Genomic DNA, 26,307 nt, shown 5'->3' on the forward strand with positions numbered 1-26,307 from the left:
TACTCCAAGGTGATCTCATTTACTCCATGGCTGGTATCCCTCAGATCTTGAAGTTTCTGTCAGCTGCTTCTTTGTATACTATATGGATCTCTGCCTAACTATTGCTTCCTTTTTTTTTTATTATGTTAATCACCACTGTTGCTTCCTTTTATCTCTTCATGGCCTCATCTTTCCAAGACCCAAGATGCTGGAGCCAGAGTTTTTGATATTTTTAATACTCTTGTGATTTTGATGCTGAATTAGGCATATCAAAATATTATCGTTAAATTCAACTTCTTGTCTGCAGAGAATCTGGGGTCTGTTTGTAAGATATTATTCATTACTGAGTTTTTGTTTCACAGATATAAACTCTGATGGTTGTTGAAGTATCTGGATATTGTTCAAAGGAAATCTATTGAGAGGGAAAAGTATAACATATAGTATGTACTTAAAAGAGAGTTTATGAACATCGTAAGTCTTTAAAAATAGAAACGTCTTTAAATAGTTGGAAACAATAAAACGCACCAGGCTGTCACAATTTGTAAATATTTTTTGATAAAAGCTATCAATATCTTATTTGAAAAAGTCCTAGATTGCTTCCTAATGTAAAAACAAAGTTATTTACCATGAACAGCCTTTCTCGTTTTCTTCTAAAATGTGTGCAGTAAAATACCCTTCTGTTTAAAAAAGGAGACCCTTATACCAGGCCCTTTCCTTCAAGAGTTATAGGAGTTCTAAGTATTCATTATATTTATCAAGCAAAATTTATTATAACCCATTTGCTTTTTGTGTCCTTGAAACCCCTTTTCAAATAATAAAAATGATACTTCTGAGAAAAAATCCTAAAGAGGAATATAATGATTTCCTGACCATGTTTATCATGGAGATTGCATTATTTAAAAGCCACATATAAATCATGTTGAATATGATTCTCCCATTGTTTAGGGCTTCATAGCAGCCGTTTTTAAGAATTCTCTCTCACACCAGCATGGTACCTGCTTAATTTTTTCCCTCTGCTTGTAGACTCAACTTTATCTTAAACCGGCCATTTGTATTGTTTGTTCACTTGCATTCTTTTCTCTCATTTAAAAGTAGTAAATATTTATTATAAACTTTAAATAATATAGGCATTTAAAAGTGAAAATTTCCTGTTAGTTCAATACCAAAAAAAAACCTCAACCCACAAACAACAAAAATGTAAATGACTGGATGTATATACTTGCAGATCTTTTTTTTTTAAAGATACGCAAACATATGGGAGTCTCAATATTTAGAAAAATCACAAATATTTTCCTATTACTTGAATTTTTCAGATATCTTTTTATGCCACTATATTATATAGATGTTTCATTTATTTTAATGCTGCATAATTTTCATTGCTTGATGAAACACAATTTATGTAGCCGAACATCTACTGATGGACATTTTGGATTGTTCTATTTTTACTATTACATGTAATCCTACAGCAAATATCCTGGTATGTAAATTTCTTACTTTTTTTTTTTAATTTTCAGAGTATAAATAATTCATAGTCAAATTTTAGGATGAAAAGATGTGGACAAGAGTACTCATTCCTGATTCTAATCTTTGAGACCAACTTAAGAGATCCCATACACTTTTTAAGTTTTATTTTAATTCAACACTTCCATACATCACCCTGTGCTCATTACAACTAGTGCACTCCTTAGTCTCCATTATCCATTTAACCCATCCTCCCACGCACCTCCCCTCTGGTAACCATCAGTTGTTCTCTATAATTAAGAGTCTGTTTTTTGATTTGTCTCCCTCTCTTTCTTATTTTTTTTCCCTTAGCTCGTTGTATTGTTTCTTAAATCCCACGTATAAGTGAAATTGTATGGTATTTGTCTTTCTCTGACTGGCTTATTTCACTTAGCATTATACTCTCTAGCTCCATCCATGTTGTTGCAAATGGCAAGATTTCATTCTTTTTTTATGGCTGAATAAGATAACATTATATATATATATTATACACACATATAATATATGTATATATCTTCTTTATCCATTCATCAATCGATGGACACTTCGGCTGCTTCCATAATTTAGCTATTGTAAATAATGCTACTATAAACACAGGGGTGCATGTATCCCTTTGAATCAGTGCTCTTGTATTCTTGGGTAAAGACCCAGTAGTGGGATTGCTAGATCATAAGAGTTCTATTTTTAACTTTTTGAGGAACCTCCATACTGTTTTCTCCCGTGGCTGTACCAGTTTGCATTCCCACCAACAATGCATGAGGGTTCCTTTCTCTTCACAACCTTGTCAACACCTATTGCTTCTTGTATTATTGATTTTAGTCATGCTGACAGAAGTGAGGTGATACCTCATTGTAGTTTTGATTTACATTTCCCTGATGGTAAATGATAATGAACAACATCTTTTCATGTGTCTGTTGGCCATCAGGATGTCTTCTTTGGATAAATATCTCTTCATGTCTTGTGCCCATTTTTAATTGGATCATTGGGGGGTGGTGTTGAGTTTTATAAGTTCTTTACTTACTTTGCATATTAACCCTTTATTGGATATGTCATTTGCAAATACGTTCTATTTAATAGGTTGCCTTTTAGTTTTGTTGATTGTTTCTTTTGCTGTGCAGAAGCTTTTTATTTTGATGTAGTCCCAATAGTTTATTTTTGCTTTTGTTTCCCTTGCCTCAGGAGACATATCTAGAAAGAAGTTGCTATGTCAAAGTCTGATGTCAAAGAAGTTACTGCCTATGTTCTCTTCTAGTTCTTTATGGTTTCAGGTCTCACATTTAGGTCTTTAATTCATTTTGAGTTTATTTTTGTCTATGGAGTAAGAAAGCCATCCAGTTTCATTATTTTGCATGTGGCTGTCCAGTTTTCCCGACACCATTTGTTGAAGAGACTGACTCTTTTCCATTGCATATTCTTTCCTGCTTTGTCAAAGATTAATTGGCCATATAATTATGGGTTTATTTCTGGGTTTTCTATTCTGTTACATTGATTTATGTGTCTGTTTTTGTGTCAGTTCCACACTGTTTTGATTACTACAGCTTTGTAATATAACTTGAAGTCCAGAATTGTGATGCCTCCAGCTTTACTTTTCCTTTATAAGATGGCTTTGGTTATTTGGGATCTTTTGTCGTTCCATAAAAATTTTAGGATTCTTTGTTCTAGTTTGTGAAAAGTGCTGTATTCTAATAAGGATTGCATTAAATATGTAGATTGCTTTGGGTACTACAGACATTTTAACAATATTTGCTCTTCCAGTCCATGAGCGTGGAATATCTTTGTATTTCTTTGTGTCATCGTCGATTTTTTTCATCACTGTTTTATAGTTTTCAGAGTACAGGTCTTTCACCTCTTTGGTTAGGTTTATTCTTAGGTATCTTATTATTTTGGGTGCAATTATAAATGGGATTGTTTTCTTAATTTCTTTTTTGGCTGCTTCATTATTGATGTGTAGAAATGCAAGATTTCAGCACATTGATTTTTGTATCCTGTGACTTTACTGAATTCGTTTATCAGTTCTAGCAGTTTTTTGGTGGAGCCTTTTGGGTTTTCTGTATAATACAGTATCCTGTCATCTGCAAAAAGTGAAAGTTTTACTTCTTCCTTACCAGTTTGGATGCCCTTTATATCTTCTTTTTCTCTGATTGTTGTGCCTAGGGCTTCCAGTGCTATGCTGAATAATAGTGGTAAGAGTGGACATCCTTGTGTTTTTCCTGACCTTAGGGGAAAAGCTCTCAGTTTTTCCCCATTAAGGATCATGTTAGGTGTGGGTTTTTTCATATATGGCCTTTACTATGTTGAAGTATGTTCCCTTCAAACCTACTTTGTTGAAGGTTTTTATCATGAATCGTTGTTGTACTTTGTCAAATGCTTTTTCTGCATCTATTGAAATGTGATGTTTCACACTGATGGATGTGCAAATACCAAACCACCCTTGCAACCCAGGAACAAATCCCAGTTGATCGTGGTGAATGATTTTTTTAATGTATTGTTGAATTCAGTTTGCCAGTATTTTGTTGAGAATTTTTGTATCTATGTTCATCAGGGATTTTGGCTTGTAGTTCTCTCTTCTGATGTGGTGTTTATCTGGTTTTGATATCAGGGTAATGCTCACCTCATAGACTGAATTTGGAGGTTTTCCTTCCCCTTCTATTTTTTTGGAATAGTTTAAGAAGTATAGGTATTCATTCTTCTTTAAAGTTCGGTAGAATTTGCCTGTAAAGCCAAGGTCCTATATGCATTGTTCTCTGAACTCGTTGCCCGTGTTTTAGCTCTGATTTTCAGAACCATTTCTATTTTGTTTCGTCTGCCCAAAGGCCCCGGGCACCATCACAAACAGCTGCTACCAGGCGACTATATCACCACTGTCCCTACTTGGTCCTAGTTTCTTTTTTTTTAATTTTTTTTATTTTTTATTGTTATGTTAATCACCATATATTACATCATTAGTTTTTGGTGCAGTGTTCCATGATTCATTGTTTGTTCATAACACCCAGTGCTCCATGCAGAACGTGCCCTCCTCAATGCCCATCACCAGGCTAACCCATCCCCCTACCCCCCTCCCCTCTAGAACCCTCAGTTTGTTTTTCAGAGTCCATCATCTCTCATGGTTCGTCTCCCCCTCTGACATACTCCCCTTTTCTTCCTCTCCTGTTATCTTCTTCTTTTTCTTTTTTCTCAAAATATGTTGCATTATTTGTTTCAGAAGTACAGATCTGTGATTCAACAGTCTTGCACAATTCACAGCGCTCACCGTAGCACATACCCTCCCCAATATCTATCACCCAGCCACCCCATCCCTCCCACCCCCAACCACTCCAGTAACACTCAGTTTCTTTCCTGAGATTAAGAATTCCTCATATCAGTGAGGTCATGTGATACATGTCTTTCTCTGATTGACTTATTTCACTCAGCATAACACCCTCCAGTTCCATCCACGTCGTTGCAAATGGCAAGATCTCATTCCTTTTGATGGCTGCATAATATTCCATTGTGTATATATACCACATCTTCTTTATCCATTCGTCTGTCAATGGGCATCTTGGCTCTTTCCACAGTTTGGCTATGGTGGACATTGCCTCAAACAGTTGAAATTAGAGCTACCCTTCGATCCAGCAATTGCACTACTGGATATTTACCACAAAGATACAAATGTAGGGACCCGAAGGGGTACGTGTACCCCAATGTTTATAGCAGCAATGGTCCTAGTTTCTTAAGCCTATGTCCTACTCATCCTTTATCACCTATGTCATAACTGTGGCTATTACAGAATTTCACAAGCGGAATGAAAAGAAGGGTGCTTTCAAAAGGAGGACAACAATCAAATGTTTGTTAGTCAGTAGATCAAGGAGCAAAAATTAAGAGCTGGGCTAACCATTTTGGAGAGGAAAAGAAGGTAAAGAATGATTTACCTATACACAGAGGCTAGTGATCACATTCTCATCTCCACTGAAGATGAGGCTATGGAAGCTAGTGGGTTTTAAAAAGTGTCCAGTGCAAGAAATGTAATTCCACTGAACTCAGTGCTGGTTAGTCTTCAAATATTATGTCTCTTTAAACAGGTAGCTTTTCAACAATCACTCTGACAAACTAGTGAGTCCAAATGAGAATATATTAGGTTAAGGGAGTCCAAATGAGAATATATTAGGTTAAGGAGGCACTTGATACTTATGTCATGTTTGTAAGCTTACTAGATATACTTAGCGCGAACAACGGAAGACTTAAAGGTAGGAGGCAGTTAGGGCATTGCTAGAACATCCTATACTTCCCTAGTATTTGATGATAAATCAATAATATTGTTTAACTTATATGTGTTTCAGGGAATTAAAAAAAAAAAGGAAAACAGAACCAATACATTCACTGGCAGAAATTCAGAAGGAAGGAGTGATAAAATGGTTTAATATGGTTGTTACAAATATCTTCCATTTATAAACTAAATGAAATAGTTACAGAAGCTCATGGAGTTTGAGAGTTAGTATATAAGTTTTATACGCACAGACAAAAAGAGGTTATTTTTGTTAGTAATACTACTACTCTTATTCACAGTTTGTAATAGAATCATACGCATATATAACTAATCCACCCAACAGATTTCTGAGGTGGAATTCATCCATTTTTGTAAATGAGAAAACCAAGGCTCAGAAAGTGTAATATGTTCAAAGGATCAGATTTTGCCGAAAATAGTTCATAATGAAATGCTACAAAACCTGAATTTCTAAAATTTTATGAAGTCTAAACTGGGTTATCTTTATTTTGTCTTGGTTATCTAATACTGATGAAAGTATATGTTTAAAGTATTCTGCACATTGAATATAATAATATGATAGAATATATTTAATCTATCTAAATAAACAAAAGTAAGACTGTCTAGGAAATCGTTATGTTTGATAGGAATGGGAGCATGTTACATCATTTCATCTGTGTGACAAGAAGAAATAGAGTGACAAAAATTAGTGTAGGTAAATTGATATGTTTTAACTTCTTCAGCTTTCTCTTCTAAAAATTATAGTAATTTTCACAGAAATTATGTAATGTTCAAAATGTGAAAGCATGGGTGCCTGGGTGGCTCAGTTGGTTAAGCAACTGCCTTCGGCTCAGGTCATGATCCTGGAGTCTCAGGATCGAGTCCCGCATCTGGCTCCCTGCTCAGCAGGGAGTCTGCTTCTCCCTCTGACCCTCCCCCCCTCATGCTCGCTCGCTCTCATTCTCTCTTTCAAATAAATAAATAAAATCTTTAAAGAAATGTGAAAGCATATTGCAAAATTAAATTATGTATCATTTTATCTTTTGAATGCTTTTGGTTAATTTCAGCTATTTGATTCAAAGAGCTTTATTTCAATTGTATGGCATCTCTGAAAAATTCAAACAATTAGGGCCAGAGAAAGGGATACCTGATTATCAAGAAAAGCAACAAGTATATTCTTAGTTCATGTAGTATTTTTGATATAACTTTAATTAATTCCTTTTTATTTACCATGTACCATGAGAAAATCTCACATAAAGCCTTAACCTGAGCAGGTTTTCTTTTTCTCTTCTTTGTTTCTTTCCCTCTTTCTTTCTTCTTTCTTTCTCTTTCTTTCTTTCTTTCTTTCTTTCTTTCTTTCTTTCTTTCTTTTCTTTCTTTTCTTTCTTTCTTTCTTTCTTTCTTTCTCTCTTTTTCTTTTTCTTTGTGATTTTTTTCCAGCATATCTACCTAAATAAGTATGGAAAACACCGTATGTTTTCACTAGTTATGTGTATCTATTTATTCATTAGTATACCTAATTATAATTGTTTTTTTCTTTATTGAGGGATAATTGGCATATGATAAATTATACTTGTTTAAATTTTACAATTAGGTAAGGTTTTTTTTATTATGTTAATCACCATACATTACATCATTAGTTTTTGATGTAGTGTTCCATGATTCACTGTTTGCATATAACACCCTAGTGCTGCGTTCAATATGTGCCCTCTTTAAAACCCATCACCAGGCTAACCCATCCCCCCACCCCCCTCCCCTCTAGAACCCTCAGTTTGTTTCTCAGAGTCCATCGTCTCTCATGGTTCATCTCCCCCTCCGATTTCCCCCCTTCATTCTTCCCTTCCTGCTATCTTCTTCTTCTTCTTCTTCTTCTTTTTTTTTAACATATAATGTATTATTTATTTCAGAGGTACAGGTCTGTGATTCAACAGTCTTACACAATTCACAGCGCTCACCATAGCACACACCCTCCCCAATGTCGATCACCCAGCCACCCCATCCCTCCCACCCCCCACCACTCCAGCAACCCTCAGTTTGTTGCCTGAAATTAAGAATTCCTCATATTAGTGAGGTCATATGATACATGTCTTTCTCTGATTGACTTATTTCGCTCAGCATAATACCCTCCAGTTCCATCCACGTCATTGCAAATGGCAAGCTTTCATTCCTTTTGATGTCTGCATAATATTCCATTGTATAGATATATACACCATGTCTTCTTTATCCATTCTTCTGTCGATGGACATCTTGGCTCTTTCCATAGTTTGGCTATTGTGGACATTGCTGCTATAAACATCGGGGTGCATGTACCCCTTCGGATCCCTACATTTGTATCTGGGTAAATACCCAGTGATTGCATTACTGGGTATAATTGGTTTTTAAATTTTGTCTTAGCAATGTGCAATTCCTAGGAAGAAATATTCATTGTAGGCTATTTGGAAAATAAAAACAGGATAAACTAGGCGATAAAATCATTTGTAACCCCAACCTGCATCTCCCAGAGAACTACAGCGATACTCCAATGCATTTATGACAACATGTCATAAATGAGGGAACAGCGATGTTGAAGAATACAGTAGTCTGAATTGGCCAACAGACAGATGTAAATGTTTTTCAGAATTGTGTTTTATTTAATCTGTCCATTGATTTCATAAAATTCTAAAAAAACAATTAAAAAGAAGGTGGGAAAATGTGTGATGTAAAGAATTGCCTATTATGGAAGGTTTGAGAAAAGGTTTTCAGGAGCCTTTTTTAATTTAACTTTCAATGCTGATAGAAAGTTGTAATGACAGAGAAAGAGAGGGAGAGACAGAATGAATATGTCTTCCTTTCACAACTGGACCAAATTCCTGTAAGTTCTGATTAATCCATAGTAATTATTATTGTTACTTTAATATGCCTGAGATATATATTTAAGATTAGTTTATCTACTGAGTTCTAAAATTCTCCTGCTTATTTGATTTGATGTGTACTTCTTCATTTAAGAGACATGGTCTCTCATCATGCTGTGTATATATCACAGATAAAGTCATAAACTCTGGCATCTATTGATTTTGTTACAATTATCACACTGATAATGGTATTGGTACTTCATAAATCTCTTTTTTGTCACAATTGAAAACTATTATTGGCAGAAAAACTACACAAAAATGCCTTTGAGCAAGAGGTGTGGGTAGTTACATCACTATATAACATGAGCCAGAGAAGAGGAGAAATGAGATACAGTCTTTTTCACTCTTGTTTTTTCACTTAGACTGGAACAGCAACAAGATGGTTAGGAGTCTAGATTTGTCTTACCTAGCAAATTATTTTTCTTCTTGATAAATCAAATGGTGATATTTGTGGAATGTATAATGTTATTGTATTTTATTTTTGAAGGATCTCAGACTTTGAGGAAAGTAAGTTTTTTAAAATTTCTTCCCAATACTGTTAATTCCAGTTTTTCCCATTGGTTAAGGACTCCCTTAACAATGTCAAGGTCTAATTTTGAGAGTTTTCAGTCACTTCTGTTTATTAGAACCATCTTATTTTGTTAATCATATGTACTCTTCACTTTAAAACTTTAATCTCAAACTTACTTCAAAACTCTTCACTTCCTCTCCCTTCAGTTGGAGCTATTGTTTCAGCTACTTGCAGGGGAGCAGGGGTGGAAGAGGGAAAGGTAGATGAGCTGGGGCCGAGGTGTGGGTCTCTTATCTTCTGAAGAATCTAAACCTTAAAGGTAGCACAAGTCACTCACTGTGCTTCTTCCTCTGTTCTCAGAAGGCATTTCTTAGGACTGTCACCTGAGATTGTCTTTTATTGGCAGCCACAGGCCGGACTCGTAGGTAGGTTCTGCAGCTCAGCAGCATCTGACTGGGAAAACAGATGCTATCTTCTCCTTCTTCAGGCACCTCAGATTTTGGAGTTCCCCTTCTTGACTTTGGGGAGTGGAAGGAACCTCCTCTTGCCGCCCAAGAAGTAGGAATAGCCTGTCACTTTATGAGTCAGTTTGTGGAGAAGGGTCTGACTCTAATGAGAGTGACTCTTGAGCACCTCTGAGCCAAGCATGAGGGGATACTTAGCATCTTTGGTTTTCAGTTGGGGCCTTCGTTGGAATTTCAGAAGTACAGGAAAAACTCTAGTCAATATCTGTTACCTCTAATTGCAAACGTGATCCTTAGGATCTACCCAGTTCAGTACTCTGGTAATAATATTTCAGTAGCAGCTTCAAGTTTACAGAATTGGCCTGAGTAAATTCAGGCAGTGGGGATGCACCCTCTTAGGGGTAAACTACTTAGCTTCCTGCTTTCCATATACTCTCTTCTCCTTAATGAAAGTATGGCACTCATACACATCATCACACACATACATTTTAACTATCTCGGATGTAGTGTTTGTGTCTGACCTCTGAGGGTGAGGCCCAGAGTGGTCTTGATACTTTTAGAAAAGTTAGAAGGAAAATTCCATGGAAGGAAAACTCATGATAATTTCAAATGCATTATAATCCGACTTATTACCTAAAGCCCTCAGAAGTATGCTGTCAATTGCATAGTTTTGAGATGTTAGCATTAAAAAAGCTTTGTGAAAGGGGATTGTATTTGAAGATACTTAAACTCTTGGTGATGAAAACATAAACTCCTTTTCTTTTTGCTTCCTTTAACAAAACTGAGCACACCATGTTATTTCTGCCCGATCCACAGTATACCCTTTATAGAAAACGGTTTCCGATTCTTGGGAAGAAGCCAGCACAGTTATTTTTCACCTTTGATATTGCTGTAGTTGCTAATTTCAGTCTTACTCTTTAAAAAATTGTCTTGAATAAAAAATATTTCTTTGTACTAACATCTGTAGGTTTTCAGTAGATGTTGGCAATGAGCTGATTGAAAATTCTAGGTTACAACTGTTCGGAGTGATCCAAATGCCCTGATGGGAAGGAGAGTAATTTGTAATTCTTCCCAGGCAGGTGTTTTTGCATCACACAATTTTGAAGCCGGTCTGTGGTGAACATGCTTTGCTTAAGGAGTAAGTGAACCTCTGCTCAGCATTGGTACCTCCTGCGAACTCTGTTTCTTTGCCTTTTATTGATTGAGATCCTTTGTTTCTCTGTAAAAACATTCTTATTATGTGAGAGTGAAGGCTTGAATTAACCTTAAAAAAAGGCACTTAAGTTTTGGTAGGAAGCTATGCACAAGGAGTGTGAAAGGAATCTGATTTGGAAGAAACACTGGAGCCAGTACAAATATTTTCCTACTTAAGACTTCAGCGATTTGGGGTTGTTTTGACTATTAGCAATCTTAACTTTTTCTACAAATTCTTTAAAATGAGGGGCTAAAGTGATAGTGAGTGATGTTTTCCCAGGATCATTCTAGGAAACATTTATTTCCATTACCCACGGGTCAAAAACAGAACAGAAAATAGTCCTCTATGCATGTATTTCTCTTTCTGTAAAACACACGGTTTCCCTAAGTCCAGTGATTGGGGAAAAGTAATGTCTCATTACTTTAGCCAAATTTCAAAGTTAATGGTAGCATTTAAAATACTAAATAAAAATTAAAATGAACACAAATGACAGCCTGTTAACCTGCTTATTTTTTAATGGTATCCAGTGGAGAGGAATTGCAGTTGTTGGGGAATTTTGAGCAGTATTAGGATACTATTGATTCACACAAACGAGAAGGCTCTTTTTTGTTTTGTTTTATTTTTACTTTATAAACTTTTTTAACAATGGTACAAAAGAGAAGTTTTAAACTTTCTTATCAAGCGGCAGAATTGTTCACTGAAAATATCAGGACCTCTGCTTAGGTTGCAGAAATAAAAGGACCCAGAGATTGTCAATTCTACCATTGTCGTATATATGACAGATTATAAGAAACTTCTAAATTTGCTAGTTTTTCATGATTGATTTGATTGAGTCTATTTATATTATTTATGGGGTTTTTTTTGTAAAATACTGGATATTTTTCTGTAGCTCTATTTTGTGGAAATAATTTGAGTTTTCTGTTTTAATCTTGTAGGTATGATGTTGATTCCAAGAGCCCCAACCTGTCCAAACATGTAAGTTTATACTTTATGTTTTAATGATGATTCCATAATAGAAATTACAATATCATGATTTACGATTGGTATTTATGTTGGTATATTAATATTAAAGATATATGTCCCTAACTTTTCATGTAATAATTGTCATAGAAAATAAATAGCATTTTTCAAGGACCCAGAATAACATTTGGAGGAACATATTAAAGCAAAGATATCTTTCGTAGGTGAAATGGATTAATCTTTTTTATTATTTACTTATATATTTTTTAAAGACATGCTGCCAGTTCCCTGCAGAGTTTGGAGTTGGATCGGGTTAAGCAAGATGGAATAGTGAGCCCGTGTCATTTGGAGAGGCTTCCCTTCCGAGAGAATGAGAAGTTCTTGGTGTAGGCAGAGTGACTTGCTACTTTGGCTGTCCTTGTGGTCCATTCGTTCAGTGATATTTTCTAAGTGCCTCCTCTTGCTGGCATCATGTCAGTTCCTGAGGGTACAGTATGAGCAAGGTGGACATATAGAGTCTGTCCTCAAGGTCACCTACGGTGTCTTTTTCTTCCTTTTGGGTTCTGATCGTCCCTCCCTCTACCCACTGCTCTTGTCTCAAGAGCTCTACTCCCAGGCCACAACTGTTCCCTGGGGACATTCCCAGGTTCAGGAGTTCTGGAGGAAGGGATGAGGGCGAGATTCTCTGGCCGAGCACTGATGATCTGATCAGCCTGTTGCTTGAACTGTGGGAATGGAATTAGGCCAAACTAGGAGGAAGGGCTGCACCAGGGCTGAAAACAGCATTCGGAAAGGAGTTTAACCAGGTTCCAAGTGGAATCTGAGTACCTGGAGGTAGAATTGGCAGTCGTGCCAGGGTTGAGAGGTGAGAGGCTGCATGGAATCAGAGTCGTGCCCAGAAGGTCAGGGGGGTGAGAATTTTCACTTCTCCATTGTTGTAGCCTATTGATTAGAATAGATGGAGATATATGATTTCCAATATAGTTTGGAGAGGGGTAATGTCATGATTCAGAGAAGAGAGTTAACGTTATTCCAGGCTAAGAGGGTGATTTGGGGAAACTGGAAAGCTGGTAAAAAATCACAATTTACTGTTCTTGTCCTTCATTGTAAGGAAGCTGTGATACTCATTTTTGTTATGAAGCATAGGGCAGAATCACTGAAGAAGCGTTCAAAGAAAAGTCTTTCCTTTTTTTTTAAAGATTTTATTTTATTTTTTATTTATTTGAGAGAGAGAGAGAGAGCACACAAAGGGGAGGGGCAGAGGAAGAGGGAGAAGCAGACTCCCTGCTGAGCAGGAAGCCAGGTTGACACGGGGCTCCATCCCAGTACCTGGAGCTCATGACCTGAGCAGATGCTTAACCCGCTGAGCCACCCAGGAGCCCCCAAAGAATAGTCTTTCTGACTGACTTTTCTACAAAATGAAAATGAATACTGTAATAAGCTCATTATTCCCCATAAGTACAGTTCATTGCAGTTGCCATGCCACCTTCCTGCTCCTCATAAGATTTATAGCATTGTGGCTGGACATTTAAAACTTATTGCATAGCTTTGTATTGGAAGTTTTCCAAATTCCACTGGACGAATCAGAAAAAGATTCTGTTTTCTAGTCAAAATTTCATTGCAAGGAAAGAAAATGCATTCATTTACCTCACGTGTAGGTGGTTAATATTAAAGAGATTTAGAAGCATCTCATAAATGTGATGAGTAGCTTGCCCTTATAGGAACTGCAGCTAGAAACAGGTGTGTGGGCTGGGACTGAGACAGCTATTTTCTCGATTTCTCTCCCTCTGAGGCCACATATTCTTTCCATTATGATTCTTCTCTGAGCTTCTGTTTCTCTCCGAAGACCAAGTCTCTCTGTTTGTTCATCTTTGTGCACGTAGGAAAAATGAACTCCCCAAACCCTGAGTGGACATAGATTTTCAAGTGCCCACTCTCCCTGAATATAGTTTCTTTGTTTCTCAGTTCAAACTCCTTTTTTAGAGGGCATGATAACTGGGCAGTTAAGGACACTTCCATGGGGTTGGATATTTTGGGGGTGAGTGTGAAGGTGGTAACATGTGGTCCTTAACCAATGTCGTTGCTTTGAGTCCAGGGCAGAGAGTAGTATATGGGATAGGAAGGTACCTCAAACATGATTAACTATATTTCCCTTAAGTAATCTGTAATTATTATTATATAAGATATATACTATAGAAGCCCTGCATGTACATACCTTTTAAAACTTTTCTTTTGCAGAATAGCGTTTTGTATTTTTCCCTAAGAAACACTTCATGTCGTCTTCCTGATGTCTTGACTCTGCTCCACCCTCATGCTATCTCCTTTACCACCTTCTTATCACCATAGTTCTTTTCAGAACAGCCTGGGTTTTTACCATCTTACTTTACTGTGTTCTGGTTTTCATTTCTGCTTGAACTATCCTGACATAGGTTAGAGAAAAATTTCGTGGGCTCTCTTCACTTTCTATTTTACTTGAATTCCCCATCATCTTGGACAAAATTGACTGCTCTGTTCTTGAAATCCTCATCTCCTCTGACTTCCACAGAAATGCCTCCCTTCCTGGGGCGCCTGGGTGGCTCAGTTGGTTGAGCGTTCAGCTCTTGATCTGGCTTGGGTCATGAGCGCAGGGTCCTGGAGTCCTGCGTTGGGCTCCTGCTCAGTGGGGAGTCTGCTTCTCTCCCTCTCTCTCCCTCTGCCCCTCCTCCTGTGCACTCTCTCTTTCTCTCTCTCAAATAAATAAATCTTAAAAAAAAAAAAAGGAAATGTCTCTTGCTTCTTTTCCTACCTCTGTGTTTACTCATTATCTATCTTTTTTTTTTTTTTTTTTTAGTTTCTCTTCCTATCCCTTAATATCAGTGTTTTTCCTGGTTTTGTTTTCAGTTTCATCTCATCTCACTGTATCAGTTCTCCTTGGGCGATCTCAGCCATTTCCATGCCTTACCCTGATGACTCCCAAGTGTCTGTCCCTCTGTGTACCTCAGCAAATGCAAGTTTCTAGCTGCTTGTTAGATATTGCCTGGTAGATATTCTGCAGAAGCCTAAAACGCAAATATATCAAAAATGTATGACCTTTTCCGTTCCAGTTTTGCTTCTCTGCTTGTATTATCTATTGCCAGAATTATCATCAACACAGTGTACTTAGAACACTTGGTTGTGTCGTTAACTGCTTTCTGTCTCACATACCATACCTTGTGAATGACCAAATCCTGTTCATTCTAATGAAGTATTAGTTCTCTTTTGTCTTCTTCCTTTCTTAACTGTTACTTAATTCAGATTCTCATCACCTTTCTCCTGAATTATCACATAGCTTCCTATAGTTCCTGTGATTTGTATTACTTTATATTTTAAGGTAGTCTTTACATTACTCTCCATGTTAAATTTCTTAAAAATATTTAGTAAGCAATACAAATTTGTTAATAAGTGCGTGAGTTTGTAAATGGTTGAAGCATTCCAGAAGAGGGAGGAAATGTGTTTTTGAATTGTTAGAGATTACTGTCCTGAATTTCTGTTAGAAATTAACAACCAAAGACCTTCCTAATTTGAAAGCATCCAAGTACAGCTTTTAGGTGAAAGAGCATATAACTCATTCAACACAAAACGAGTTCAGGAGGCATTTAGATCAGAGGAGCCAATAAACAAAGTAGGTCTACTCCCTGAGGATACAATTGTTTTAAAGTGTGGTTGTCTACCTGCCAATTTTGCAAAGTGAAAGAAAAACTGGAACCTTTTAGGAGAGACTGCAAAGTGCCTGGGCTTGCATGTGGAGAACAGGCACTTACCTTTCACAAAGGGCATTTGGTAGCAAGGGAGACTCCATGAGTCAACAGTAAGAAAATCTTTTTTTTTCCCCATTCTCATTTCTGATAAGTTTGGCAGAAACCCCTTTCAGGATGACTTTATTTGATTTCCAGTACTTAAGGGTCTTGGGTCAAATTCTTAAATTTTTGGAACTAGTAGGGAAAATGGTGATATAATACAGAATTTTACCTTAGATTTCTAACATTGCAAATGAATACAAGGTGAGTGGATAAAGGATCAGTATCCTTTTAATTGATTTTATTAGTGGTGGAAAAGTTCTTAGTGGAGAAACATTATGCTCCAGGCTGACTTACGGAATCCAGGGACAATTTCCTTTGCAGGATTTATCCATTTTATGATTCTCTGAGGAAATTACTGAAATATTATCCACCCCCCGAAGTGTGAGATCCTGTGAACAGAATCTGGCATTTTGAATTCCAGCTTTGTTCTCTTAAGTTGCTGTTGAACCCACTCATCTTAATGCCATTAGTGGAACTACGTAGCATACTTTCATTTGCATAATTTAATTGCACCAGCCAAATCATTAATGAAAAGATTAATAACAGGACCATAATTGGTGAATCTAGGATTCTGCTTGGTGTTCTGGACCAGATGACAACAAAACTGTACTTTGTGTACTAAATTTTCATACCCACTAGGCAATCCAAAATGCATTTATTCATGTGGTTGATTCCAGAAGGTACCCACTACAGTTTTTGTTTTAGACATGTTAATGGCTCACTGGATTATTTTGGCCATGAAATACCAGCCTTTAGTGAAGATGTGTATCTTCTTTAATATGTTTTCTATGTATCATCTATATAAGCTTCCACATGTAGATCAGTTGTATTTGAAAATTTCATTTGAAAGATAATTGTTTGAACCATGAAGTGCATTTTCTCATAGAAAGAGATTTATAAGTGGGGCACAATTTTTTTTTCATTAGAAAAAAGCCCATTTAACCCATATATAACTGAACTGAATTCTGATGCATTTTCATAAAATCAGGCGAGCAATGAATGTATTTCAGGTGCTGTTCAAGTGCTGAGGAATGTAGCAGTGTATAAGACAAACAAGGTCCCTGTCCTAAAATAGTGTACACTTTGGAATTGGGGAAGTGGAGTGGGCAGATTTATTTAATAGAAACTAATGCAAAAATGATTAAGATAACTTGTTTTTCTATACAGTTATAAGCTACTGATACTGAGAGAGAGTGGCCAATGAACCCTAGCTAGAAGCTTTTGTTTCCCTCATACAGGAGAGATTCTGCACCAGTTCTCATCCTGGGTATACTTGCAGAAGAGAAGGAGGGTACTATTGAAAATCTAGAGGAAGAGCATTCCAGGCAAAAGGAACAGCAGTGCAAGGACCTTAAGTCAGGAAAAGAACTTGGAATGTTGATGTGACTGAAAGATAGCTACCATCTATAGAGTACTGTGAATGATGAGGGTGGAATGAAATCGTTTGAAAAAATACACCGAATTTAGATGATGTGGACATCTGTAGGCCAAGGCTTACAAAAAAAGTTTTTAATGGATTTTGCTGCAGGATGATGTAATCTGATTTATATATTTAAATAACAACTGGTAGCTGAAGTGGAGGATGGGGTTGGGAAGCAAAATTGGAATTAAGGAGACTGTTAGAGGAGGTCATTGAGAGGACATGACCACTGGTTGACCCAGGAGCTGAACCTGATCCCTTCTTCCCCTGACCTTGACATGTATGTTCTTCCCACTATTGTGCCCACTGTCCTGTTTCAAGGACATAGCCTTGAGAGAGTAATGTGTTATTGAGACCATCTGGACTGAATATATGACTCAACCCTATTCAGGCCTCTATAAAAAAGTCTTCAGATTCTGGCAGGCAGGTGTGGAGAGCTATTCACCTTGCAGCCCCCAAGACAAGCCTCATATGTAGACTCCCTTGCTTATTAAACTTGCCACCTACCAGTCTGGAGTGGCTTTGCCTTTCTCTTCAGTCTTTCCTTACCCTCCATGTATGGGGGCCAGTTTTAGATTTCACCTGGGGAACTCCCCTGATTGTGAACCAAAAAAGACTAGTAAGTCTTTGTAAGGCTGCTGCAATTTGACTAGATGGTGGGTATCACCCTTGAAGGGCTAAGAAGTGGTCAGATTTTGGTGATATGATTGCTGATGAATTGGATGTCCAGCAAGAATATAAGAGAAGAAGTTAGAATGACTCTTAGGTTATTGGCAAGAGCCACAGGATAAATGGTATTTAGCTAATCGCAAGGGGCACATTGGGGAAGAAGAGATTGAGGTGGTGGGGCAAAGATAGACAACTCAGTGGTCAAGGCAAGATTATGTTTTTTGAGACCCCAATAAGCATCCAACTGGAGAATAGAAAGATGGTTTTGGGAACCATCAGCCTATAGAGTTAGAACTCAGTAAAGTCACCTAAAAAATTTATATATATATATATATATATACACACACACACACACACACAAACACACACATATATATACCTATATGTGAAAAAAATTTATATTGGAACTCAGTAAAGTTACCTAAGAAATTATATATATAGGTAGATAGATAGATGTACATATATACATATACATGTATGTATATACATAAACATACATGTATACATACATATATACCTGTATATATGTATCTGCCTATCTGTATATGACAAAAAATACATAGATGGGGAAGAGAATAGAACAGAAACTAGAAACTTTGGTGAACTGAAGCATTTAGAAATTTAGGGGAAGAACATTAGCCAGAATTATTTTTAGAAGCTGGTCAGGACATGTCACTTTCCAATTCAAACCCTCCAATGGGTTCTCTACACTCTATACTCATGATGGAATTCACAGTCCTCCAGGGGCCCCTGGTTCCCTCCTCTCTTTCCATTCTCTGCCTTGCTCATTCTGCTCCAGCCCCACTGGCCGTCTTGCTTTTCCTTGAACACCCCACTCATTCTCGTCTCAGAGACTTTGTTTTTGCTTTTTTCTCTAACCTGGGATGCTTTCATGCCAAATACTCAACATGGTTCTTTTTCTCACATTATTTAGATTTCTACTAAATTGTCACCTACTGAGAAGCCTTTTCAATAATAGCTTTCTTTTTCTACGTAAACATGCTTTCAGGTCCTCAATAGATGATGAGAACTAGCCTTATAAGCATATTCAAGATAAAGTATTTATGACTGATGTTTTATAAATGGATTATGTTTCCATTTGCATTTTCAGTAGGGTCTTGTGAATCTTAGACTTTAAGACAGAGATAGGGACAATGACTGAGTTAGGTTTGATGACAATATCTTCAGCACTCATTAAGTTATATTAGGTGTGATTGTTTGCATGCAAAACTGGCCCTTATTCAGGTGGGATTCAGTATTAATACTATTATCTAATATCTAATTATCTAAAAATGCTATAATACACTTCATATCATTTATTAGCAATATGTAGTAAGATTTCTCATTATTTGGCCTATCAACTGTTTAACCATGATTACTGGCAGTGAGAATATTTAACTTAGTTTCTGTAAGCATATCATATTTCTCACTTCTTTGCTGATGAGAACTAATATTCTACATAAAGTGATGTGTTCCCAAAAGGTAAATATTTTCCATAGATTTGTCTTTTCTTTGAATAATATAGCTTTATTTTTTAATCTGTATATAATATGGTTTGCAATTACTAAATAATATATGTTGTGGATAATTTTTAAAAATTGGTTAATTTAGATCAATGACCATCCACTCATTGTTGAAAGCTTCTATTTTTATTCAGTGACTTACTGAACTGCTTTCATTTGGACACTTAGCAAACAAAGACTATTTTGAAAATCAACATTTGTGCTGGGGGAAAAGAACTAAATACATTCAGCTTTAGAGTATAATTTTGAAATTATATTTGTGACTTAACCACTGATGTCTAAGTTTAGGAATTTTATTAATCTCATGGAGGTAGATTAGCATTTTTGATTTGTAGATGGATCCATCCTTAAAAAAAACCAAATCCTTGCTTAAAAGAAAGTTGTATTATGTTAAAATGTGACAAATTGTTTCTACTAAAATATCGAGTCCAATTGTTTCATGTTGAGTTTGCCTTACTTCCAAAATAGCATAGAGATGTACTAACAACCATAAAGAAAATGGAAGTCATTATTGGAGCACAGAAGCACTATGCTGGATTATTATAAATGATTGCCATTTTAGGATATAGTGAATATCAAAACTAAGTCACACCTCAATCCTTATAGTGGATGTGATTAGTATGAATTAATTAAATACGAAGGAAGTCAGCAGTATTAACAAGGAGTATCAGCAATAAAATAGATAATGCCAACAATAAAGTTTCACAGGTAATATAAGCTTTCCTCATCAATTTTTTTCCACAATGGTCAAAATATTGTAAAAGCAGGAAATTTTGTATCACTTAATTTCTCTTTCTCTTACTGGTTTAGTTAGCATGAATGTGCTTAAGTCAGTTAAATGATCACCAAATGGGTACAAGCAATAAAAGGAAGTAAATCATGAGTCTGTCTTATCAAGAACTGAACAGTTGACTGCACCCAATTAACTGTACTGTGTCAAAACTTAGCTGTCAGTAAGTCTGTTTAATGTCTTTTAATCTAAATTATCTATTAATTAGAGATACTATATTTTCAGATGCTCCTTGATCACTTCATAAAACAGGAAAGCCATTTATAGATTACTTTTGTAGACCTTTTAGGAGAAATATGCCACACTATTGAATTCTTATGAAATTTTTTATGATGATGCTAATGATCAACTACAGTTGATTCACTTTGTGATAGTATAGAAATCAAAAATTTCACTTTCCTTTAATGCCTCCTGGTCACTATACCATTGTTTTAAAAATGTCATCCTTTTACATGAGCATGTTTATATACATACTACTTAACAATGTTAAGATGAGTTGGTATATAAGACACATTCGTATTTTATAATGAAACTTAAATTGAGCATTTGAATTGGCCGTAAGTGTAAAGGGGATATAAAATATATTATTTTATTCAAGTAATTATAGTATCTGCAGTACTGGAATCTAGTGGCAAGGGATAAATTTTGAGTATATAGTAATATCCTTCTAACCCTAGGGAAGTAGGGAGGAGAAAAGAAGCATATCTTTATTAAATGCTTACCATGTTTCAAGCATCTGTTCTAAGTGCTTTTCATGCATTATCTGCATATACTATCTTATTAAGTGCTTTGCATATATCATCTTATTTATTGCTTCAACAACTTAATATGTAGGCATTATTTATTATGTCTATTTTATAGATCAAGATACCGAGACATAGAGTCATTAGTAAGACAATATTAATCAGTGGTCATTAGTAAGATTTATATGAGTCAGTGTTCAGCCAGAATATAAACATAAGCAATACAGACACTCATATTTTTCACTCTTAAGGAGTATGTCATACTGCTTTGCTAAATAAATAAATAAATGTATGCATGCATGCATGTTTGTAAAAGGTCTTTTAAAAAGGATATATCAGAATTAATACTGATAACTAGCAAGCAAGCAAATAAACCAACAAACAAAACCAGTTCCTTTATGCAAAGCAAACTTATTAATATGTGTGGAATTATTAAAGTACATAGCATTGGAGCAAGATGGCGGAGGAGTAGGAGACTTGGATTTCGTCTGGTCTCAGGAATTCAGCTGAATAGGGATCAAACCATTCTGAACACCTACGAACTCAACAGGAGATAGAAGAGAAGAATAGCAACAACTCTCTGAACAGAGAAGCGACCACTTACTGGAAGGTAGGACGTGCGGAGAAGTGAAACCAAGGCGATATTCGGGAAGATAGACGGCGGGGGAGGGGACCTCCGTCGGCCACTTCTGGCAAGGGATAGAGCCACGGAGCACAAAATCGGAACTTTTAGAAGTCGGCTCCGCTGAGGGACGTCGCTCCAGTGGCTAAGCTGAGGGTGGAACCCTCGCGGGACAGTGTGGTCTCAGGACCCTCGGGCTCACAGAAAGACCGGGGGTGCCTGAGTGCAGCAGAGCTCCCAGGTTATCAGAGCGGGGAAGCCGGCTGCAGAGATGGAGCCGAGGCACGGGCTCTCAGCTCGGGGTTGCCATAAACTGTGATCCGCGGCCCAGTCGGGCCACTGCTCCTCCAGCAGGGACCCAACAAACGGCAGATCCGGGGAGACTCCCCTTCCTCCCCGGGGAGGAGCGGTGCCGGAGCGCACTGCAGAGATCTGCTGGGTTTGGAGACTCCACACGGGGTCGGGTGCCAGAGATAAACGCTCGGGCACAGGCTGGGTGAGCGCGGAGTGCGGCTGGAGACTGGGGACACGGAGTGACTGACTGCTTTTCTCTGGGGGTGCACTGAGGAGTGGGGCCCCGAGTTCTCAGCTCCTCCAGGCAGAGGTTGGAAGGCCACAATTTTCACTCTAGTCCTCCAAAGCTGTACCGAGAGCTTGCAGGGAACAAAAGCTCCTGAGAGCAAACCTGAGCAGCTTGCTTATGATCAGCAGGAACAGCCAGCAAGCCAAGAACAAGTTTACCGATCAAGGAGAACGGGAGAACTCCAGCGCTAAGGGAATACTGCACATACAATTCATGACTTTTTTACCATGATTCATTAGTTTTTCAAAGTTAATATTTTTTTAGCTGTTTTTTTTTTTGAATATTTCTTTTTCCCTTTTCCAACCAACATCTTATCAATCCCTTTTTTAAAAATTTTTTTTTTATTTTTCATTTTTAGAGTCATACTTTATCCCTTCATCGTAGTTACCCTTATTTTTGACATATATATATAAGTTGTTCTCTCTTTAAAATTTTGAGATACAGTTTCTTCTAACGGATCAAAATATACCCTAAATCACTAGCGTACGGATTTGTTCTAGTCTCCTGCCTGATCACATTCTCTCCCTTTTTTTTCTTTTCTTTTTTTTTAAATCTCCTTTCTTTTTTCAAACAACTTCTTATCTTATCAATTCCTTTTATAAAATCTTTCATAATTTTCATCTTTACAGTCATCTTCCATCCCTTCATTGTATCAACCCTTATTTTGTACATATTTAAGTCTTTCTTCCTTTAAAATTTTAGGAGGCACTTTCTTCTAAGAGACCAAAATACGCCCAAAAGCTAGTGTGTGGCACTGATCTATGCACTAGTCTGATCACATTTGATCATATTCTGTTTTTTTTTGTTTTGTTCTGTTTTTGTTTGTTTTTATCTTTTTCTTTTTCTTTTTTTTTCCTCTTTATTTTTTTCTTTCTTTCTCTTTCTTTTACCCTGGTTTCAGGTCTTTTTGTATAGAGTATATTTGCTGGGGATGTTGTTAACCTGTTAACATTTTGTTCTCTCATTCATCTATTCTCCTCTGGACAAAATGACAAGACGAAAAAAATCACCCCAGCAAAAAGAACGAGAGGTAGTACCATCTGCCAGGGACCTACTCAATACGGACATTAGTACGATGTCAGACCTAGAGTTCAGTATCATGACCTTAAAGATACTAGCTGGGCTTGAAAAAAGTGTGGAAGTTATTAGAAAAACTGTTTCTGGAGAAATAAAAAAACTAAAATCTAACCAAGTTGAAACCAAAAAGGCTATTAATGAGGTGCAATCAAAAATGGGGGCACTAACTGCTAGGATAAATGAGGCAGAAGAGAGAATCAGCGATATAGAAGACCAAATGATGGAAAATAAAGAGGCTGAGAAAAAGAGAGAGAAACAACTACAGGATCACGAGGGCAGAATTCGAGAGATAAGCGATACGATAAGACGAAAGAACATTAGAATAATTGGGATCCCAGAAGAAGAAGAAAGAGAGAGGGGGCAGAAGGTATATTGGAGCAAATTATAGCAGAGAACTTCCCTAATGTGGGGAAGGAAACAGGCATCAAAATCCAGGAGGCACAGAGAACCCCTCTCAAAATCAATAAAAATAGGTCAACACCCCGACATCTAATAGTAAAACTTTCGAGTCTCAGAGACAAAGAGAAAATCCTGAAAGCAACTCGGGAGAAGAGATATGTAACCTACAATGGTAGAAACATTATATTGGCAACAGACCTATCCACAGAGACCTGGCAGGCCAGAAAGGACTGGCAAGATATCTTCAGAGCACTAAACGAGAAAAATATGCAGCCAAGAATACTATATCCAGCTAGGCTGTCATTGAAAATTGAAGGAGAGATCAAAAGCTTCCAGGACAAACAAAAACTAAAGGAATTTGCAAGCACAAAACCAGCCCTCCAAGAAATATTGAAAGGGGTCCTCTAAGCAAAGAGAGACCCTAAAAGCAGTATAGATCAGAAAGGAACACAGACAATATACAGTAACAGTCACCTTACAGGCAATACAATGGCACTGAATTCATATCTTTCAATACTTACCCTGAATGTAAATGGGCTCAGTGCCCCAATCAAAAGACACAGGCTATCAGATTGGATTAAAAAACAAGACCCATCAATATGCTGTCTGCAAGAGACTCATTTTAGACCCAAAGACACCCCCATTTGAAAGTGAGGGGGTGGAAAACCATTTACCATGCTAATGGACACCAAAAGAAAGCTGGGGTGGCAATCCTTATATCAGACAAATTAGATTTTAAAACAAAGACTGTGATAAGAGATGAGGAAGAACACTATATCCTACTTAAAGGGTCTATCCAACAAGAAGATCTAACCATTGTAAATATCTATGCCCCTAACATGGGAGCAGCCAATTATATAAGGCAATTATTAACAAAAGGAAAGAAACACATTGTTAACAATACAATAATAGTGGGGGACTTTAACACCCCCGACTGAAATGGACAGATCATCTAAGCAAAAGATCAACAAGGAAATAAAGACTTTAAATGACACACTGGACCAAATGGACTTCACAGACATATTCAGAACATTCCATCCCAAAACCACGGAATACACATTCTTCTCTAGTGCCCATGGAACATTCTCCAGAATTGATCACATCCTAGGTCACAAATCAGGTCTCAACTGGTACCAAAAGACTGGGATTATTCCCTGCATATTTTCAGACCACAGTGCTTTGAAACTAGAACTCAATCACAAGAGGAAAGTCAGAAAGAACTCAAATACATGGAGGCGAAAGAGCATCCTACTAAAGAATGAATGGGTCAACCAGGAAATTAAGGAAGAATTTAAAAAATTCATGGAAACCCATGAAAATGAAAACACAACTGTTCAAAATCTTTGGGATACAGCAAAGGCAGTCCTAAGAGGAAAGTATAGAGCAATACAAGGCGTTCTCAAGAAACAAGAAAGAGCTGAAATACACAACCTAACCCTACACCTAAAGGAGCTGGAGAAAGAACAGCAAATAAAGCCTAAACCCAGCAGGAGAAGAGAAATCATAAAGATCAGAGCAGAAATCAATGAAATAGAAACCGAAAGAACAGTAGAACAGATCAATGAAACTAGGAGCTGGTTCTTCAAAAGAATTAACAAGATTGATAAACCCCTGGCCAGACTGATCAAAAAGAAAAGAGAAATGACCCAAGTCAACAAAATCATGAATGAAAGAGGAGAGATCACAACCAACACCAAAGAAATACAAACAATTTTAAGAACATATTATGAGCAGCACTATGCCAGCAAATTAGACAACCTGGAAGAAATGGGTGCATTCCTAGAGATGTATCAACTACCAAAATTGAACCAGGAAGAAATAGAAAACCTGAACAGACCTAGAACCCCTAAGGAAATTGAAGCAGTCATCAAAAATCTCCCAACAAACAAAAGCCCAGGGCCAGATGGCTTCCCAGGTGAATTCTACCAAACATTTAAAGAAGAATTAATACCTATTCTCCTGAAACTGTTCCAAAAAATAGAAATGGAAGGAAAATTTCCAAACTTGTTTTATGAGGCCACCATTACCTTGATCCCCAAACCAGACAAAGACCGCATCATAAAGGAGAATTACAGACCAATATCCTTGATGAACATGGATGCAAAAATTCTCACCAAAATACAGCCAATAGGTTCCAACAGTATATTAAAAGGATTATTCACCATGACCAAGTGGGATTTATCCCTGGGCTGCCAGGTTGGTTCAACATCCACAAATCAATCAATGTGATACAATACATTAACAAAAGAAAGAACAAGAATCATATGATCCTCTCAATAGATGCAGAATAAGCATTTGACAAAATACAGCATCCTTTCTTGATCAAAACTCTTCAGAGTATAGGGATAGAGGGTCCATACCTCAATATCATAAAAGCCATCTATGAAAAACCTACAGAAATATCATTCTCAATGGGGAAAAGCTGAGAGCTTTCCCCCTAAGGTCAGGAACGCGGCAGGGATGTCCACTATCACCACTGCTATTCAACATAGTATTAAAAGTCCTAGCCACAGCAGTCAGACAACAAAAAGAAGTCAAAGGCATCCAAATCGGCAAGGAGGAAGTCAAACTCTCACTCTTTGCAGATGATATGATACTGTATGTGGAAAACCCGAAAGACTCCACCCCAAAACTGCTAGAACTCATACAGGAATTCACTTAAGTGGCAGAATATAAAATCAATGCACAGAAATCAGTGGCATTCCTATACAGCAACAACAAGACAGAAGAGTGACAAATCAAGGAGTCGATCCCATTTACAATTGCAACCAAAACCATAAGATACCTAGGAATAAATTTAACCAAAGAGGCAAAAGATCTGTACTCAGAAAACTATAAAATACTCATGAAAGAAATTGAGGAAGACACAAAGAAATGGAAAAACGTTCCATGCTCATGGATTGGAAGAACAAACATTGTGAAG

At 37.0% G+C, this 26,307-nt stretch overlaps 1 protein-coding gene across 3 annotated transcripts in view; it reads left to right on the top strand.

Annotated features, from left to right (window-relative positions):
* The window catches only part of CPNE8 (copine 8), a 227,566-nt gene that overhangs the window by 55,276 nt on the left and 145,983 nt on the right, over positions 1–26,307 (top strand). For all 3 annotated transcript variants that reach the window (XM_027594830.2, XM_027594832.2, XM_027594833.2), the window contains exon 5: positions 11,716–11,755. In XM_027594830.2, coding sequence (XP_027450631.1) covers positions 11,716–11,755 — 40 coding nt within the window. The remainder of the gene's footprint in view (positions 1–11,715; positions 11,756–26,307) is intronic.

The sequence above is a fragment of the Zalophus californianus genome, chromosome 9 (assembly GCF_009762305.2).
Source record: "Zalophus californianus isolate mZalCal1 chromosome 9, mZalCal1.pri.v2, whole genome shotgun sequence".
Classification (NCBI taxonomy): domain Eukaryota; kingdom Metazoa; phylum Chordata; class Mammalia; order Carnivora; family Otariidae; genus Zalophus; species Zalophus californianus.